The 20,337-nt window shown below is 38.1% G+C and overlaps 1 protein-coding gene across 1 annotated transcript in view; it reads left to right on the forward strand.

The window, feature by feature from the left end:
• RBBP5 (retinoblastoma binding protein 5) overlaps positions 1–20,329 on the forward strand; it is a 31,857-nt gene extending 11,528 nt beyond the window's left edge. Inside the window, exons 3-13 of the mRNA XM_008580733.1 lie at positions 323–495; positions 4,605–4,745; positions 5,630–5,792; positions 7,211–7,320; positions 8,557–8,710; positions 8,803–8,874; positions 9,515–9,632; positions 10,884–10,953; positions 11,364–11,593; positions 13,271–13,462; positions 19,455–20,329. Coding sequence (XP_008578955.1) covers positions 323–495; positions 4,605–4,745; positions 5,630–5,792; positions 7,211–7,320; positions 8,557–8,710; positions 8,803–8,874; positions 9,515–9,632; positions 10,884–10,953; positions 11,364–11,593; positions 13,271–13,462; positions 19,455–19,483 — 1,452 coding nt within the window. The 3' untranslated portion in view covers positions 19,484–20,329. The remainder of the gene's footprint in view (positions 1–322; positions 496–4,604; positions 4,746–5,629; positions 5,793–7,210; positions 7,321–8,556; positions 8,711–8,802; positions 8,875–9,514; positions 9,633–10,883; positions 10,954–11,363; positions 11,594–13,270; positions 13,463–19,454) is intronic.
• The last annotated feature ends 8 nt before the right edge of the window (positions 20,330–20,337 follow it).

The following is a 20,337-nucleotide window of genomic DNA, read 5'->3' on the forward strand; positions in this document are numbered from 1 at the left end:
TGATTACTGGGTCAAAAGGTATGACCCCTTTAATATGAAAGTTGTATTTTGCCCATTGCCCTCCAGAAAGTTTGCACAAAATTATAGTGGTAATGTAAGGGATTGAGCACATCTTTTTCCATAAATCCTTGATTAGTTTTATAAATATTTCTCCCTTTTGTCTAGTTTAATAAATATAAGAAAACATAGAAATTATTTTGGTATATGTTATAATTTAAATTCAAGAGAAGTGTCATAAATGATAGCGAACCTTTAAGGAATAATTTGGATACATGGCTATTATTGTCTATATTCTTGTATGTGTATGTGTTTTAATTTTTAGGAAGCTGATGGAACTTTGGATTGTATCAGCATGGCCCTGACTTGCACCTTTAACAGGTGGGGCACATTGCTTGCAGTTGGCTGCAATGATGGCCGAATTGTCATCTGGGATTTCTTGACGAGAGGCATTGCTAAAATAATTAGTGCACACATCCATCCAGTCTGTTCTTTATGGTAAGGAATTTTTAATTAATATGTTAAGTATGAGTTAAGTTGGGGTAGTGAATAGTGACTGTGCATTTGCCAGTCTCAGTGTAGATATTTTAATATTTGCTGTTTTAAATATTCAGCTGTTAGGAATACAATTTCTCATAGTTTAAGTAGATCCTGAACCCATGCTGTCCTTGAAACAACTTTATAGGGAAAAATTCATTGTAATATGGATCTGTGCCTGTCTGAGAATATTTCAGTACTGATATATTTACAGATTGCAACTGTAGTATAATAGTGATATCGACCTTTCTTTTAGAATAAAGAGTCTTGGTTGGGAGGGAATCTTGGAAGTCATCTAGTCCCATCTTAACCAAGTTCTTGCATTCCAGCAATTTTAGTGATCACATGCATGCCTATTCCTTCATTGAAATATAGTTATTAAGGCTTTCTATCATATATATTGAGCTGAAATCTGCTGTTACATAAATTTCCATTGATTTTACTCTTACTCTCTGAAACTATACTTTATTCTCTTTGGAAAAAGTTTGCGGGGGGAGGAGAGGCAGCACTTACTTTTTAAAAATGAACTTGGGGCCACAAAACAAAGCACCTCATCAGGTCAAGGTTAAGTTGTAATTATTTCCTTTTGTCTGAATGGAAGCAGCAATGGTATTACAAAGCACTGGGTGGGGAGGAGGCCTGAATCCCAGTCTAGGTTTGGCCACTAATGAACTGGTGGCTTGAGCCAAAATTTTCCTCTAATACGCAAAATGGGAGTGGTGGCCTGGATGATCTCTCAGGTTCCTTCTAGTTCCTTCGCATTTCTTTTTTATTGTTGTGTTCTTGTAATAAAGATTTAAATAGATACATATATTTTTAACAGTTTTACTAAGATATATATGACTCACATAACATAAAATTCACCCAGTTAAAATGTATAATTCACTGGTTTTTATATATTGAGTTGTGCAATCATCATCACAATCTAATTTTTGAACTCCTATTAAAAACATATATATACTTTTATTATAAGGTAATATATACTCATCATTTTAGAAAACTGTGGAAAATAAAGTAGAAGAACTGATATTTCCCATAGTACTGCCACTCAGATATTACTACTATAAATATTTTGATGTTTCTATATATAGTTTTTTAAAAGCATATTGTAATCATGCTATATTCCATTTCATATTTTGCTTTTTTCTAACATTGTCTGGACTTTTCCTGCTTGAGAAGCCTTTAAAAACTTTTTTTATGGCTATACATCTTCTGATGTAGAAGCCATAATTTATTTAACTATTTTGGGTTTTTTTCTGTTACACAATGTTTATTGAATATCTTTGTGCATGGAGTTTTTCTCTCATATTTTTATTCATTCATTCAGGAAATGTTGAATATGAATTTTGTACCGGGTACTGTGTTAGGCATTGGGGACACAAAAACAGAGGAGGAGAAATTCTTGATTATTAGGGAGAGGTGGGTGTGCATAAAGGTACATATGATAAAGCTTTATAGGTCTTATGCAAGAACTATATTTGAGATTTAGTGGAGGCAAGGGAGGAAGTGATCGATTTACTGGAGGGAAATAGTGGTCAGAAAAGGCTTCATAGATGAGATAATTTCTAACCTCAGACTTGTAAAATGAGTAGGTGCTTGCCAGGTATATTCCAAGCAGAAGACACTGCACAAGCAAAGGCATATCAGCTTGAAACAAGTATGTTAAGATGGGGAACTGCGGGTATTTGGAGATAGCTGAGTAGCCTGATAAGTTCTTCAATAGCAATTCTTCTTTATTTCAAAATTTGGGTAAATATTAGTTTTGGATTTCTTTTTCTGTTTGTACCTTCTGCTTTTCATTTATCTGTTTCTGCCTTTCTGTGGTTACTTGAACAAGTTTTTACAATTCTATTTTGACTCATCTGTAGTGTTTTTGAGTGTATTTTTTTGCATAGCTTTTTTAGTGGTTACTAGCTTTACCTTATATATACGTAACTTATTACCGTCTGCTGGTGTTGGCATTTTACCAGTTCAAGTGAAGTGTAGAAACCTTACCTCCCTTTTGTCTTTTTACCCTCGCTTGTGTATGATATAATTGTCCTAAATATTTCTTCTTCTATGTACATTGAGACCTACGTAAGGCACTGTTATAGTTCTTGCTTCAAACATCAAAACTCAAGAAGAGAAAAAAGTCTATTTTATTTATCCACATTTTACTACTCTTTTCATTATTCTTTCTTCCTTCCTGATGTTCTCAGATTCCTTGTTTTATCTTTTCCTTTCCGTTTAGAAAACTTTCTTCAGCTGTTCTTTTAGGGTGGGTCTGCTGGCAACAAATATCTTGATTTGCCCCTTTGTTCCTGGGTTGACAGTTCTTTTCTTTCAGCCCTTGAAAAATGTGCCACTTCATTCTGGCATCCATAGTTTCTGATGAGAAATCTGCTGTCATGTGAATGTCGTTTCTGTATGGGTTTCTGCTTTCAAAATTTTTTTTTCTCTTTTCAAAAGTTGGTCTGTGATCTTGGTGTGGATGTCTTTGAGCTCATCTTATTTGTTGTTTGCTCAGCTTCTTGAATCTGTAGGTTTCATATCTTTTGCCAAACTTGGAAAAATTTCAGCCATTAATTTCTTCAAATACTTTTAAACCCCACTCTCTTTATTCTCTCCAGGACTCTGATAACATGCATAATAGATCTTTTGGTATAGTCCCATAGGTCCTTGAGGCTCTGTTCATTTTTTTTTTAAGTCTGTTTTTTTCTTTATTGTTCAAATTCGGTAATTTTTATTGTTCTATCTTCTAGTTCACTGATTTTCTTCTCTTTTTCTCCATTGGCTGCTGAATCCATCTTTTGAGTAGGTTTTTTTAAATTTTGGTTATTATATTTTTCAGTTCTAAAGTTTTTATTCAGTTCTTTATATTTTCTATTTCTTTGAGATTTTGGGGGTTTTTAAAAAAATTTGTCTCGGACATGCTTGTAATTGCTTGTTGAAGCACTTTTATGATGGCTACATTAAAATTCTTGTGCGATAATTCTAACATCAGTGTCATCACTATGGTAGTATCTATTGATTGTCTTTTTTCACTCAAGTTGAGATTTTCTTTGTTCTTGGGTTGACATGTGATTTTCAGTTGAAACCTGAGCATTTTGGGTATTGTTAGGAGACTGTAGATCTTATTTAAATCATGTGTTTTAGCAGGCCTTTTCTGATACTACACCAGTGGGGGAAAGGAGGGTGCCATCTTGTTATTGCCAGATGGGGTGGAAGCCCAGGTTTTTCACTTGGCCTTATTACCACTGAGCAGGATTGGAAGTCTCTGCTGGTACTGTCCTTTCTGGGAAGCATAGAATAGCCTTGTTTCTTCTCCCCATGTGGCCTCCACTGACACTGGTGGTGGGGCCTCGTTACTGCTGGTGGTAATGAAAGTCATGCTCCCCACTGAGCCTTCTTTTGACCCCACCCCAGGGGAGGGGGAAGGGTGGAAGACTAGGCTGTCTGCTTGGACATTCCTGACTGGGGTGCTTTTTTTGTGTGCCCATTGGTATGCTGGGTGGTTGGCTGCTCCTTCACCTTCTCTGGGATATGTGAGGTAAAAAGAAAATCCAGAGAACCTGCTGTTGTGTCATTCCTCAGGTTCTGCAATCTCTAGCTGGTCTATCTCCTCTTTACTGTTCAAGAGTCTTTTTGTGTTTGTTTTATCTATAATGTCCGGGGTGTTTCTTAGCAGAAGGAATTCTTTCTTTATTCCTTTATAATTTTAAATAACAGATATTTATTTTTTTGTTTTGTTTACACTATGATAGTGTCACTTCTGGGACAACTTCAGAAAGTTCAGATACCCTCTCCCTTCCCCCAAAAACCTGTGTTTTGTTGTGACATAAACCCTTGAAGGCCAGTTGAATTTAGACTCTACTAAGATATTTGAGTCTCTGTTATCTCACTGAGCTACTTGTAGTGTTATCTTGAAATATTGAAGGCTTCCATCACTAGATATGAAAATGTTGTGAAAACATTCTTCTTTATTGCTTAGTTGGGAAAGCTTGCTGTGGATTTGACACATTTTATCTGAAGGAGTGGTATGATGTACTTTAATTTAGAATATGTGCTAAATTACCCATTTTTCTTCCTAGCTGGAGTCGAGATGGCCATAAGCTCGTGAGTGCTTCCACTGATAACATAGTGTCACAGTGGGACGTTCTTTCAGGCGACTGTGACCAGAGGTTTCGATTCCCTTCACCCATCTTAAAAGTCCAGTATCATCCACGAGATCAGTATGTTTAATCTAAGCTATTCCTTTCCTGGGGTGGGGTCCGATTCTATATGGATTAATTAGCTGTGGGTTCATGACAATTTCAGTTTAAGGTTTTAGGAGGTAAATGCACACATCTCTTCACACCTTCCATATAAAATAATATTTCTGTTTCGGCTGGCTCTACTGATTTTTTTTTTTTTTGTGGCTGGCTAGTAGGAAGATCTGAACCCTTGACCTTGGTGTTATCAGCACCATGCTCTAACAGAGTGAGCTGCAAGTGAGCTAACTGGCCAGCCCTTGAATATATCTTTTAAGGAGAGTGTTACTGTGTTACATAGTTAAAAACTGGCTAATATTAAGACTTTGGAAATGGGCAAAAGTGGGAATAAGTATAACTGGGACTTCTGCCCCTTGATTATTTATATTTCTTTAGTAAAGGGAAACACTTCAATATTAACACTACCTTAAAGAAAAAGTTACCCACCATTTCATTATCCAGACACAACTGTTTTCATCTTCTCTAGGTTCTCCTTTAGTCAAGTTCCCTTTTAAGTATAAAACTTATTATATAGTACCTTATAGCTCAATACATATTAGATGTACATAAATATGCTTTTTTTTACGTAGTCGTAATCAGTATTTTGTTTTTTCACTGTATTTCATATTTTTTTAGTTTGCTACATCTTCCTGTTTATTTTTAATGATTACATTTTATTTCATCAAGATAGGATCCCATCATTTTTCCTGTTATTAGATATGTATGTTTTATGCTTTTTCACTATTTCAGATTTGCTTGGGCTGGGAGAATTGATGAGGGTAGTGGACAGAGATCAGGAAAAAGTACAGGGGATCAGCCTGCTGATACAAAGCAACAGCCAATGTACTGTTCCTATTTTTAAACAGGAACAAGGTTCTCGTGTGTCCCATGAAATCTGCTCCTGTCATGTTGACCCTTTCAGATTCCAAACATGTTGTTCTGCCGGTAGATGATGACTCCGATTTGAACGTGGTGGCATCTTTTGATAGGCGAGGGGAATATATCTATACAGGAAATGCAAAAGGCAAGGTAAGCCTAGAAGTTGGTATAATAAGGATCAGTTGTCTTGTGTGTTGGCTCATTTCATATTTACTTGTGGTACTTCTTTTGAAATTTCTTTTATCCCTAGACTAAGCATGGCTCCTGCCTGTAATAAATGTAGTGTATTTTTCTTTCTTGCTGTTCTTTGGATTTAGAGTGGTCAGAGATTATTTGACCTAGAAGAAGATGGAAGGGCCTTTGTTGGATGCTAGTAATGAAGAAGGGTTATTATTAGATTATAAAATTTAAGTCATGTTATCAACTGGAATACTGCTTATGAAAATGTTTTAATATCCACTTTTATAAAATACTGTATAATCTAGGCCAGCTTAACCTGTAATACTCAGACTTTATTATCCTTTTTTTTCCTTCCTGTTAAACTTCTGACTTTGCCTTTTGGAATGTTTGGAAGGTATAGTCCCTTTTGTCTGGGATACATGGTAGAAGGTGTTTCTTTTGTGGAATAAGAAGTCAGGTTAGTCGAGTCTAAAGGTTTTTTTCATGCTTAGATTTTGTAGTTTCATTAGACACCTTTATTTTTTTTTCTTTTTTGACTGAGGTACATGAGCTAGTATAATTTCATGACTACTTTAGAAACTGACAACTTTTTTTTTAGTTGTGGTAAAATACACATAACATAAAACTTAACCATTTTAACTGTTTTTAAGTGTGCAATTCATTGGTATTAAGTTGTTATGCTACCATCACCACCATCCATTTCCAGAACTCTTTTCATCTTGCACAACTGAAATTCTGTACCCATAAAACAATAATTTTCCATTCTCTGCTCTCCCCTAGTCCCTGGCAACCACCATTTTACTTTGTGTGAGTTTGACTACCCTAGGGACCTAATATAAGTGGAATCATACAGTATTTGCGCTATTGTGACTGTCTTATTTCACTTAGCATAAGGTCCTCAGGGTTCATCCATGTTGTTAAATGTGTCAGAATTTCCCCCCTTTTCAAGACACAGTAATAGTCAATGTATGTATATACCACATTTTGTTTATCTGTGAGGATACTTGAGTTGCTTCCACTTTTGGCTATTATGAATAATGGTAAACATCGTATTTTAAGAATAGATTGTTAAGACCTGTCTTTTCTTTGAAGAGTTAAAAGGCAATCCCAGTTAATCAGGTTGCATACATGGGAATAGAGATGTTTATGCTTTTACCCAATTTCTGCCCAATTTTAGAGACAGAAGCCTGATCTAATCACTATTATGTTAAGACCTGTCTTTTCTTTGAAGAGTTAAAAGGCAATCCCAGTTAATCAGGTTGCATACGTGGGAATAGAGATGTTTATGCTTTTACCCAATTTCTGCCCAATTTTAGAGACAGAAGCCTGATCTAATCACTATTGGTTATTGGTATCCTTACTTTGTTTTTTCCTCCTTTAAACTTTAGATTTTGGTCCTAAAAACAGATTCTCAGGACCTTGTTGCTTCCTTCAGAGTAACAACTGGAACAAGCAATACCACGGCCATTAAGTCAATTGAGTTTGCCCGGAAGGGGAGGTGAGTGAGACCTTAGGGACAGTTTTAAAAGCGAGTAGAATGCAAAGATACATTGAGAATTGCAGTTTTTGTGTACATTGTGCCTAAACTTAAAAAAATAATAGTTTACTTAAAGTTGTTAGAAATTCTCCATATTTGGCTCTTCAGTTCATAAAATTGCTTGCATTGGACGAGTAGTCACATCTTTCTTATCTGGAGGTTATCAGATAATTAGTTCCTTTACAGACGAGATATCTGAGTGGTCAGTGCTTAGAACCCAAAAGCCTGGCACGTAGTAAGCAGTGGTTAAAGTTTAGCTGTTATTATTTTTCATTTATTGAAACATTATTGATTGTACATATCCATGAGGTACAGTGTTGAATATCAATACCTGTGTGCAATATGTGATGCTCAAAGCAGAATAATTAGTATATTCAACATTACACAATGCAGTCATTTTTTTGTGTCGCTTTACAGTAATAACTTCGTATAGCATACATTAGACGAAGTTATACGAATCCCTTTCCATTGCCTGTACTAAGGGATAATTAAGCTAATGAGAGATTGCTAGAGGAAGCAGTGAGAAACTGCTTTTGCTGTGATGGGGGTGGAGTGGTGGGACATGGTGGTGTACTGTGAAAGATCTGAGCTCTATTCACTGACTAGGGCTGTTGAGTTGTTACTAGATCCATCCAATTAGTGTGATGACTGGAGATCTAACCCAGCTCCTCTAGCTTTCCTTTGCATAGGAAGGCAGGGATCCCAAAAGCCATGGTCCAAAAGGAAACACTGATGTCAGGACAACCATAAGCCAAATCTTGTCTCAAGGAGAAACATGAGATTTGGATAGGAATAGCTTTTGATGGCTGGAGATGGACAGTAGAAGAAAGGTGGCCTAGATGAACCACTTGTCAATTTTGTTCATAGACACAATAAATGGGCTGATCTCTTTTTAAGGACTGGGATTTGTTAGAACCCTCAGGACACGCTAGAGAGAATTGTGTGCTTTTTTCCAGGTTATCCCTTAGCCTATATTATCAAGCTTTTCGTGATGTGTAGTTCACCATACAGTGGTTAAAGTTGATTTCATTAATGTCCATGTGTGTCACGGAACAATGCATTTGTTCTTTGGGTTGTATATACCTGGATTCAAATCCAGGCTAATGGCTAAATTTACTTTTGGGAAGTAAAATACAGAGAGAAAAGCCATATCTGTTTTCTAAGAAGGACCTCTTGGGTGCTTTCTTTGTCCTTTAGGACCCCATGGAAGAAATGTTGTTTCTCTGGGGATGGGGAATACATAGTGGCAGGGTCTGCCCGGCAGCATGCCCTGTACATCTGGGAGAAGAGCATTGGCAACCTGGTAAAGATTCTTCATGGGACGAGAGGAGAACTCCTCTTGGATGTAGCTGTGAGTAGAGTGGGTTGTTGCTGTTTTTACTCACGTAATCCAGAAAATCTTGACTCTGTTCTTACAGCCTGTTTTTCTTCATTAAAATTTAGTGGCATCCTGTTCGACCCATCATAGCATCCATTTCTAGTGGAGTGGTATCTATCTGGGCACAAAATCAAGTAGTAAGTATTTTTGGTTTACTTGCTTGAAACTAGAATACTCCTTTTTATGAAAGAGCCTTAGTCATAGTAAGCTAAAAATTACCTTACTTACTTTCTTTTGCATGTAATTCTTTCTACCTAATTAAATAGGCTTAGTGCATTTAGTTTCACTTTATTTTGATGGGAAGGTCTTGGTCCCAAGCTGGTTTACCAGCTCTGTTTTTAGGGAGAAAGTCTAGTGTACTTTTGGTTACATTCTTCTATTAACTAATTTGAGATATATTTTTCTTCTGCTTTTTAAATTTTTAGCTCAGTTTCTGTTTTTCATGTTGGTTTTACTTTGAACACCTTTAAACTATATTTGTAATTAGGGTACTCATAAGAAAATTTAATACTTTATCTCAAAATTACACTTCAGAAAGAGTAAAGAAGGCAGTTATTTATGAAAGAGCTACAGTTAATAACTTGAAATGGTTAAGATAGGAAATATTTTAATATAGTAAAACCTATAGATAACTAATTTTTATTCTTATCTGTCGAATTTAATCTCAGAATTCCGAGTCTCTTTCATGTTCATATCTTTCATTTATATAATTAATATCTAGATTACAGATTATTACTTTCTCATATGGTTAAGTAGTATATTTTGTTTGTGGCATAGGAAAATTGGAGTGCATTTGCACCAGATTTCAAAGAGTTGGATGAAAATGTAGAATATGAGGAAAGGGAATCAGAATTTGATATTGAAGATGAAGATAAGAGTGAGCCTGAGCAAACAGGTAATATTTCTCAATTGCAGGTAGTATTTCCTAAAGAAAAAATAATTACTTAATATTCTTAACTTGTTTTGTAAATTTATTTAAATGTCATTTTTTTCTTTAAGCTTACACAGTTTTCAGTGTTGGAGAGTCTTAATTTATAAGGCATTAAAGAGCTTATAAGAGCATTACCAGGACTCAGGCAGCACTCTTGACATTTAACTTTGTGTTTCCTGATTAATTGCAGGTGATTAAGTGAGGCTTTTTACCTGCAGCACCTAGCAAAGCAGCCACCCATGCTTGTATGGGTGTTCAGCTTGTATCATGTGTTGTGTCATTTCTTTGTCAGGAAGAGAAGGGCAAAGAGCACAGACTTTTGCTTCGGACTGCCTTGGGCAAAATATTTATTCTTAATACTTAAACCTGAATTTCCTCATTTGTAAAGTAGGGGTAATAATAGTACAAGCCTTTTAGGGTTGTGGGGAATAAATGAAATAATTCATGTAAAGCACTTAGTATAATAATAAGTACTCAGATGTTATTTTCTGTTATGATTATGACTGTGATCATTATTTTTATCTCTTCTGAACTTCTGGATAGGAGCTTCTTGAGAATAAAGATTTGACTATTTTTCCCCATGGTGTCTAACACAGGGTTTTACACGTAGTAGGGGTTCGTGTGTGTGAATGCTTAGGATGCTCGGTTGGCACTGTCAGTGAGCAATTAATGCCACAGATCATTGACTCCTGGGCTACTTGATGGTGCCAGGCATTAAGGAATCAGGACTGAGGTTAGTTCTCTCCAGCTTGAAAATGCTGGTTCTCACTTTTGTGTTATTAGATGACTTGCATGCCTCATGTGTTTTAGGAAAGGCTTCCAGGGATGCAGAATGTTCTGAATCATATAGGCATTGTTGGATTATGTTCTGTGAAGCCTTCCAAGGCTTCCACATAAATTGTTCCTCCTTGTCATCTCTTAAGCACGTTGCACTTACTGTATTAAATTGAAATTATCTGTGTGTATCTGTCTCCCAATTAGACTGTGAAGCTTTTACTGAAGAACCATTCCCTACTTTCTTGGTCATTGCTCTATTCTCAGTGCCTAGTATATGGTGGAAATTCAGCACATATTTGTTAAACAATTAAGTAAAATGAACTGTTTGGTTTTTCTCGTTTGTTTCTCCTGAATTTCACTTTATGAAAGTCATTAAGCTGTAAGTAAAAAGTGGTTTTCCATTTCTTCTCAACTGTCTCCCGTGTTTCTGTCCTGCAGGAGCTGATGCTGCAGAAGATGAGGAAGTGGATGTCACTAGCGTGGACCCCATTGCTGCCTTCTGTAGCAGGTGAGCCAGCACAGAAGACTGGGCATCTAGGACGCTGGTCCTCCTTAGCCCATGCTGGGGCACTTCTCGGTTCCCCTGGCTATCCCTTCAGTCCCATCTGCTTGTAAGCTAAAAGAGATAACTCCTTTGGTGTACAAGAAACAAAATGTAGTCTTTCTCTAGTCCTACTTTCCCTTCCTTCTCCCTGACAGAGAATTTTAAGGAACTGAAATAATTCATTTATTCTGTTTATTTTTACTACTGATTTTATTAATCATGTTGTCTGATTTCCTTTTATTCATCTTGGCTTTCTTGAAGTTCCAGATCCATACCTGTTGCTTATGCTTACTATAAGTGATAGAGGAAGGGCTCGTGGTTTAAGCAACTATCTCCTCTTTTTTCCAATCCCTGTCTGATCCTGTTCCAAATAGTGATGAAGAGCTGGAAGATTCAAAGGCTCTATTGTATTTACCCATTGCCCCTGAGGTAGAAGACCCAGAAGAAAATCCTTATGGCCCCCCGCCGGATGCAGTCCAAACCTCCTTGATGGACGAAGGGGCTAGTTCAGAGAAGAAGAGGCAGTCTTCAGCAGATGGGTCCCAGCCACCTAAGAAGAAACCCAAAACAACCAATATAGAACTTCAAGGAGTACCAAATGATGGTAAGAGCTGCATCTTCTCCCTGTTGCCTGACAGATGCCACTTTATACTCTTCAGCACAATCCGGTAATTTCCTGTTTGAATTATTGTACCTTAAAGGAATTTTTCCATGAGTTTTTTTTTTTTTTTTTTTTTCCTTTCTTTTTTCATGACCGGCAACGGATCGCAACCCTCAGTGTCGCGCCCGTACCGGACCGGGACCGGCAACAGGATCGCGACCCTCGGTGTTGCGCCCGCACCTCGCTCAGCCAGTGAGCGGGAACCGGTCTGTATGTGGGATTCGAACCCTTGGCAGGAGCGCCGTCGCGCTCCCAAGCGGTGCACTGTAGCAGTGCGCCACTGGGCCGGCCCTCCATGAGTCTTTTTTACAGTGGTTTACAACTTTGTAATGATTGTGTCTGTGTTCACTTGTCTTTTTTTTTTTCTTTTTGTCTTTTTCCGTGTCCGGCAACGGATCGCAACCCTCAGTGTTGCCCCCGTACCGGACCGGGGACCGGCAACGGGATCGCAACCCTCGGTGTTGCTCCCGCGCCTCGCTCAGCCAGTGAGCGGGCACCGGTCCACATGTGGGATCCGAACCCTCGGGCCGGAGCGCCGCCGCACTTCCCAAGCGGCGCACTATCCAGTGCGCCACCGGGCCGGCCCTTCACTTGTCTTTTAAAATGGGGAAATGCCCTTATAGTACCTTGCCTAAGATGACACACTTTAAGTCTTCTGACACCTGGCTTAGAATTATTTTACTTTATATCATTCTTTCTTTCTTTATTTTTTCCCTTTTTTTTTTCATGGTTTTATTAGGTGGTAAAGTACTAGTCAGACCTGCACGATCATTTAATTTTTCCTGCCTCCTTTTACAGTCTGACTCTGGAAACCTTTATGATCATGTCTTGGGATGGGTAGGGATGCATAGATGGGGGTATGTGACTGTGCGTGTGTTTACTATTGGGCATCTTCCTTTCTCTTTTGGCTAACTACAGATCCATTAATTATGCAAGTGCACATTTCCCTGATAATACCGATTGTGCATCTGCTCTGTTCCAGGCACTGTTGTGTGGTTTATATACAATTGCTGACTTACATCAACCTTGCAAGTTGTTTTACTATCCCTGCTTTCCAAAGGAGAAAGTTTAGATTGAGGTTATGTGTGACAGGTCTTGTAACTTGCCCAAGGTCTCACAGGAAGTTGTGGGGTCGGGATTCTTGCCCTGGTTTTAGTTCCAAAGCCCATTTCACTTCTGCTGTCACATGCGTGTGTGCGTGTGTGTGTGTTCCTGTTCTAGATTGATTTGATACAGTATGTGTGTCTTTTGGCTACTTTTTTTTTTTTTTTTTTTTGGCAGCTGGCTGGTAAGGGGATCCAAACTCTTGACCCTGGTGTTATAACACTGCACTGTAACCAACTGAGCTAACTGGCCAGTGCCTCTGCTACTTTTTCGATTTGGAATTGCTCTGTCTTGGTATGAACCATATAGGCTGTGTGGGCCTTTTGGCCAAGCAACTTTTTCTCATTTAGTCACCACTCTTTCATAGTTTTATAAATAATAAACAAGGCAAACTTTTCTCCTTGTGTTAGTGGATCTGGAACATACAAGCAGTGTTCTTTGCTCACAGAGTTCTGGTTGGGGTAATCGGACTGGTACCGTGTGGATTCCTTTCCATGCCTATCTGTCCTTCTGCAGAAGTCCATCCATTACTGGGTGTGAAGGGGGATGGCAAATCCAAGAAGAAGCAAGCAGGCCGGCCTAAAGGATCAAAAGGTAAAGAGAAAGATTCTCCATTTAAACCGAAACTCTACAAAGGGGACAGAGGTTTACCTCTGGAAGGATCAGCGAAGGGTAAAGTGCAGGCGGAACTCAGCCAGCCCTTGACAGGTAAGGACACACTGGGAGCGCTGTCTGGCTTGCTTTGTGGCCTTGCTTTGTATAGCCCCTGACTCCGTTTAACTGCAGCATTTTTTTCTTCCTTCCCTTTTTTTCCCCCAGCAGCAGGCAATCTCTGAATTTTAAGCTGCTGCTAAGGGTGGGCTGAATCAGATTTGGCTTAATTCAGTGGCTCTTAACCTTGGGTCCATAGATAGGTTTCAGTGGATCTACATTCCTCTGATATTATATGCAAATTATTATTATAGGAATATTTTTCTGGGGAAGATATCCATAGAGTTTATCAGATTCCTGTAGGAATCCTTGACCCAAGAAAGGGTAAGAACTCCTGGTTTAATTCATTTCTTTGTCTGTATTTGCTCCTAGGTTTTTTGTTTGTTTTGTGTTTTTCTTTTTTTGCCTCAAGTGAAAGAGCCAGACAGATAGCCAGAAATAAAGCTTGTTTCATATAGCCCCTGACTGTTTAACCAGAGCATCTTTTCTCTCTCTTTTCACATTGTTGAAATCCTGTAGGTGATGTTTTTCTGTTTCCCAGTAGTCTAGAAGCAATCATGAAGTTGTTAGTGATACCATCATGTTAAGGAAGAAGCAAAGTTCCCCCAACCCCACTGCCAGTATCTGAAAAGATTACCAAAAAGAAAGAAACTATAGTGTCTATGTAGCTTAACACCTAAGCCTTTTGAAATCTAATACTTGGGTTTTCTCACTTTTATAAGAGATTTCATTGGGACATGAAGAACAATTTCAATATCCTACCAAATACTTGTGAACCTAGGCTTCTCTTGTTTGGAAAATGTTAATCAAATTAGAATCCATTTCTATTCAAACATTGTGGGGTTATGGAAGTTTTTTGTTTATATTAAGTACTGCTTTAGTTAATACAGTACTCTCAATTTTTTGTGGTTAGTTCAGTAGACTCAAAGGTAGGATTGATCAGTGGTTGCTTTCAGGTTTTTTTCCTCCCCTGCTTTAAAATTTTAATATAAATATGTTAATTCAAATGTGATAATAAGCCCTAGAATGCAAAACAGATTTCCTTGTTTAATTTATCCCTTAAGTCAGTTAATCTTTGTCTATGAACATGAATTCTCTTCTATAGAGAAGCTGAAACAGACTCAATTACTCATCATTTTGAGTATTCCATCTCAAGCTGGCTAGATTTAGACTTTAGTTTTTCGTGGCCAACAACATACTGCTGAGCACCAATATTTTTTCCCCAGCAACAGTATTTATGGTGCTCCACTGATAATCAGTTACCACCTCCACATTCAAGCCACCTAAAGCTATGTCTGTATATATTGTAAAATAACCCACATGGACATTGCCAACAAAGATTGCAGGTCAGTAATTGACTAGACATAAATAAAATGATCCTTCCATAACTCACCTCTTACACAAACTAGTGCCACTACAGAAGAAACATAATTTAAAGTTTAAATAGATTTCTGTTGCCCAAAACCTGAAATGTTTTAGGGTGACTTAAAATGTGGCCAAACATACTCATTTAATTAAAACACTTTAAGACAGTCTTCTAGCTTCTTTAAAACCTGTCTGAGCTTTTTAAATCATGTGCTTTCCAATAGGAAGTATACGGTAAATAAACTATTTAAATTAAATTTTTTTTTCTTTCTCTAATAAAGTAATTTCAGCTATTAATTATAGTTATGTGGTCACTAACAGTAACTAAATATCTCTAGCATTTCTCAAACTGGGTTTTTGTCAAAGGCACCTTGAAGTTCTGTTGGATTTTACAGCTCAGACTACAACAGCAGTGTTGTTTCTTGGCTGTACTTCAGAAATGTCTAAGTGAGAGTCAAAATCAAAACTTTGGAAAGTTTACTCAACTCCAAAGGAATGAGCCTTTTTATTCCCTACAGTTCTCAAAATACTGAATCTGTGTGTTAGTGTTACTAGCTTAGTGACAGAAGAAAAGTTTATAGTAGAATTTTAAACTATAAGTAGGATACCTATTTTAGTATTTGTATAAGTCAGCATTTCATAGTTCCTTCAAGTAAGAGAAAATACCCTATCAAGAGCCTAATAGAAGATTATATTCACGCACTTGGCTAACAAGGTTAAGTGAGGTACTGACCCCACTAGAGTCTAGAATTTTTAACTTTGAATACCAGGGTGCTTCACTCTGGGCTTTCTAAGTATTTTTTTTTAATGCACTGAAGTTTGTCAGCCTTAAATAGAGGCAACTATTTTAACAGCTTTACTCCTTCTCCAAACTATAAGAGACTTTTACGTGACAGGTCCACAGTGATGATACATTTCATGACAACACACAGGCAAAGCAACTGCGCAGATGATCTTAGACATTCCTGACCCTCCTGATAGCATGCATCGCATACTTCCCCTTGCCACCTGCATGTCCTTCTTCCTGTTTTCTCCTTTCTTCTCTGGCCTTGCTTTCTTGCCTTTTCCTGGATGGAAATCTGTAAAACTGAAATAAATATCCAGAGTCAACTCCAGAGCGCTGAGGAGCAGGACCATTAAAAAAGCCTCATGGTTCTAAGACTGCGGCATGGTTCTAAGACTTCCTCAGAAGGGCTGCACCCAGTTTGGCTGACTAGCTCCGGTGTAGTTTGGATCTTTGTGAAGGCTGCTGATGTAGAGGAGAGTAGTGAAACGATATTGCAGATAACTCCTTCAGAAGTCTCAGCTTCAGAGCAGTCTGTTTTATCTTTTCTGTGGGATTCTTTGGACTTCATCCAATAACATGGTCCTCTTGAAGGGCCCTGAATAGGCAAAGGCTGACTGGCACCTGCTGCTGATTTGCACATGCCCCCCACCCCACCCCCAAGGCCACTGAGGGATACTCCTTGGCATTTAGATCTCATGTTCTTCCATACCTTGAAAATTTTCGGTAAAATGCAGTACGCATTCATTGTAGATTTTCCACCAGATGTTAAGAAAAGAAACCTGATCCAGAGTGCTGAACCATCTTTAAAAACTCAACCCAGTCTGAGGTTATGTTTGTAGATCAAGGTTTTGTGAACCCCCTCTCCCCCAATGGACACTTTTTGCATTAGAGTCAAATTATTTGAAGGCAGTACTATTTGAAGGTGTAGGCTGTGTTACTACCCAAGTTAGATGGATGACAACTGGTTGTTAATAATTGCAATTGACCAGTTACTGAAGAAACTGTTACATAAACTGATTAGCTCTAACATAGCTACCATAGTCTGTTATGTGTTGCAACAGGAGATTGTGCATTTCAAGGGAAAATTGGAAGACAGGCCACTATAGAAATAATCTGGCCGTCTGGAATCTGGGGCTATAGAAAATTCTTTCCTGTTGAACAGCTCATCCGTGCTGGAGAACACCAGAGGACTCACATCCAAAAAGGCACTTTCTGTGTTGAGTGAGAGCCCAACAGTGGAGCTTGGCAAGGGTAATCCTGAGCTTGGGACTTTTCTGTGTTGAGTGAGAGCCCAACAGTGAAGCTTGGCGAGGGTACCCTGAGGCCAGGCTGACATAGTGCCATCTATCACATGCTCCTTTGTTACCTTAGATACTCTTCAAAGGACAGTCTTCAGAACAGAAACTGGTGATGTGAGCAGAATCATCAGTCTCCTGAGTTCCTTGTGATTGCTCAAGTATTGCCCAAGAACTAGGGCTCTTTGGCAGTAAATGTCATCAGCAGTGAAATGAGACAAAGGTGTGGTCTGTCACATACGTGGTCTAAAGGCCTTGTGGGATGGTGGACATGAAGAGGTTGGCATGCACCTGGGTCTTTTGGTGGTGGCAAAGGCCAAAGCAGGCAGAGATGCCACTTCTGGGTGTGGACAGTCACTGTGTAGATTTCCCTGCCTTGGGCTGAGTTGTACTGCTGCTCCTGGTGCCAGCACATTCCCCCAGGGCTCTGAATTACCTCCAAGTCCTGTACTGAATCTGTGATTGTTCTGAATGCTTGGTAGTGAGTGAGATGGTTTTTTTGTTTTTTTTGTTTTTTAAAGAATAATCTCTCAAAGACTAAAAATTCTTGCTAAAAATCACGTAGCTAGTTGGATATTCTTTCTCATTCCATGTGATCTTGTTAGCTAACTAAGATAGTGTTGGAAAATCAAGATCCAGTGTTCTCTTAGGCCACCGTGGATTGGGCTGCTATTGGGGAGGTGTCAATAATAGCTGATCATCATAAGTTTAATTTTCCTTAATTTTGTATTTCTGGGGGTTTCCTTTATGTTGCAGCTAAATAATATTTTTTCTTGGGACAATTGCTGCTTCACATCTTTAGATTGCCTGGATGTCTTCTGTGTTTCCATTTCTGTGTATTTTATCTTGTTCATAGTATTGCTTGCTCTAATTTTGGTTTGTTGCCTGATGCCTCAGTAAGCCTTTTTTTTTTTTTTTTTTTTTGCCTTTTATTTATTTAGTCCAGTCACAGAAATGAGGATGGTATAGAAACATGAACTTCCCTCAGATAATCAATGTAAGGTGGCTCATTAGTTATCTTGATTGCCCATTATTAATGCTGTCGATTTGTGATCAAACCACTTTCTCCCATCATGATTTAGGCTTAAAATGGCAATGTTGTGGTCATTTTAAAAAAAAATTTTTTGGAGGCTGGCTGGTAAGGGGATCCAAACCCTTGACTTTGGTGTTACCAACACCATGCTCTAATCAAGTGAGGTAACTGGTCAGCCCTTATGTTCATTTTTAAACTGTTAAAACTAAATTGGTCAGAGTACCTGTGGGGACAATCAGTGAAACTAGCTTTAAGGTGATAAAGGCTGATATTGAGCCTTGTAGAGTAGCTTCTTTTTATCATGAGATTTTTTAAAAAAATCAACTCAAGAGGTTCATTATTATGTTTTATGTTGGGAGAGATCTGAAAAGCAGGTCTCAATAAGCTTTTAATCTTATTAAACTAAAAAGTTTAAATTAGATTTTTAAACAATGTAGCGTTCAATAGAGGGTTTGTATCATTATAATTTGTTCTCAAATGTGAATGTACAAGGGAACTTCAGAAAATTCGTGGGAGGGCTGGCTGGTTAGCTTAGTTGGTTAGAGCATGGTGTTATAACATCAAGGTCAGTGGTTCAAATTGCCATACTGGCTAGCCACCTCCCCCCAAAAAAAAGTTTGTGGGAAGATAGGATTAAAAGATAATAGGAATAGTACCCTTGTATTTTTATTGCCAGTTTTCATATGAACTGGAACTTTACTTTAAAAATCAGGTTAAAAGCAAATTTTATAAATTAGTACTTTTCTTTCATAACTTGGGCAATTATTTTTTAACCAGTTTATCTTCAAGCAGCATGTTCTTCCCCATTCCAAATAACATCTGAGAGGATTTCCTTCACCTTGTTTTCTCTTTACACTTCCTAGTCAATATTTCACAGCAGCCCATTTAAGGATGTCCCTCAGAGGTTGAACAGCTTCTATGGAATAATCAGGGAAGTGTTCATTTGATTTTACTATTTAGGATTCTATTTATTGATCTGTTGTTGGAGCATAAAAATGGGGACAGTAGCCATCATTAACATTTCACTATATTTGGGATTATAAAGTGATAAGAATCTCAAGGAACAACAGTGCTTGGAAAAGGGTTTCTTGCTCACTGTTAATCATTTAGTGAGTAGTCTAATATATGAAAGGTTGAAAGGTGTTAGTACCCTAGAATATTCTTTTCTCTACCTGTTGCACTTTTTGGATTGTTAAGCGTTATTTGTTAATATCTTTGAGAATAGCTAGCAGCTTGGAAAATGTGTAGAATTCTGATTACCTCCACGCCCTCCCCCACCCCTCAGGTCAGTATTAAGAAAAGTATTGGGGTGGGGGTTTCAGATTGGGATCATTGCTTCAATAAAGAATAATTGAGAGCAGGAGTTGGAGTTGGTTATAACTTTTCTTAAAAGGGACAAATTTTTGATCCATGTATGCTTGTAGTGCATCATCCAGCATCCATCAGTATTTCTATTCTTATAAGTACTGGTCTAAGTTGATGCTCAGAAATTTTTTTGTGTCTCTTTAGCAGGAGGAGCAATCTCAGAACTGTTATGAAGACTCTTGAAGTTCTTCGTTCTTCCCCACTTTGCCATCATGTGGCCTCTGGACACTGTGGTCAGTCATTTGAGATTGGCTTTAATTTAAAACAAAGCCCTCTGCCTCCCACCCAGGTGGTGGAAGGATTGAATTTTATGTTTGAATGAAGAAGTGAATTATGGAAGAAGAGTATATGTCCCTTACCTTCCTTTTGAAGCATAAGTCCAAATAGGCTCTCAGGAATGAGGATTCGTGAAGACATCAAAAAAGAGTTTTGACTCACATAAACTTTGATGTTTAGTTATATTGCTGGAGAGAAGACAACTATGTTTTGCTCATCTAATTTTATTGTACCTAGCATCATTTTGATATGCCATTTCCTATCTCCTGTTTACCTTCCGTCCTCAATGCATGTCCTCAATGCATGTCCTCAAGTGACTTGTTCTTACCCGAAATTTTGCTGCCAGTATGCTAGGAAAACTCCTGTTGCATATTCTCTTTCCTTCATTTTAAAAATTGCCCTCTCCCCAGATGCCTTTTATATTTCCATACTGTGTACAAAGGATGGGCAGAAAAGAGAGTGCTTGAAAGATTTCAAATTTTTGGAAAGGAAAGAAAGATAAGAAGACCCCCTCTTCCTACCCTACCACATTTTGCCCAAGAAGCTGGGCTGTAAGAGATTCAGGGTTTTTCCTTGTTTTCCTTTCATTGCATGTTTTCTTCCATTAGTGGTGCATTCTCATTAATCATGGTTTTTGAAGATAGCTAGTTTTATCCATCTCCAGCAAAGAAGCATCAATAGTTTATATTGCTTTACCTGTGCTGGCTTCCAGAGATGGAAACAAACCAAGGTGTCTCTCAACAAGCTGGAG

The sequence above is a fragment of the Galeopterus variegatus genome, unplaced genomic scaffold (genome assembly GCF_000696425.1).
Source record: "Galeopterus variegatus unplaced genomic scaffold, G_variegatus-3.0.2 Scaffold86, whole genome shotgun sequence".
Classification (NCBI taxonomy): Eukaryota; Metazoa; Chordata; class Mammalia; order Dermoptera; family Cynocephalidae; genus Galeopterus; species Galeopterus variegatus.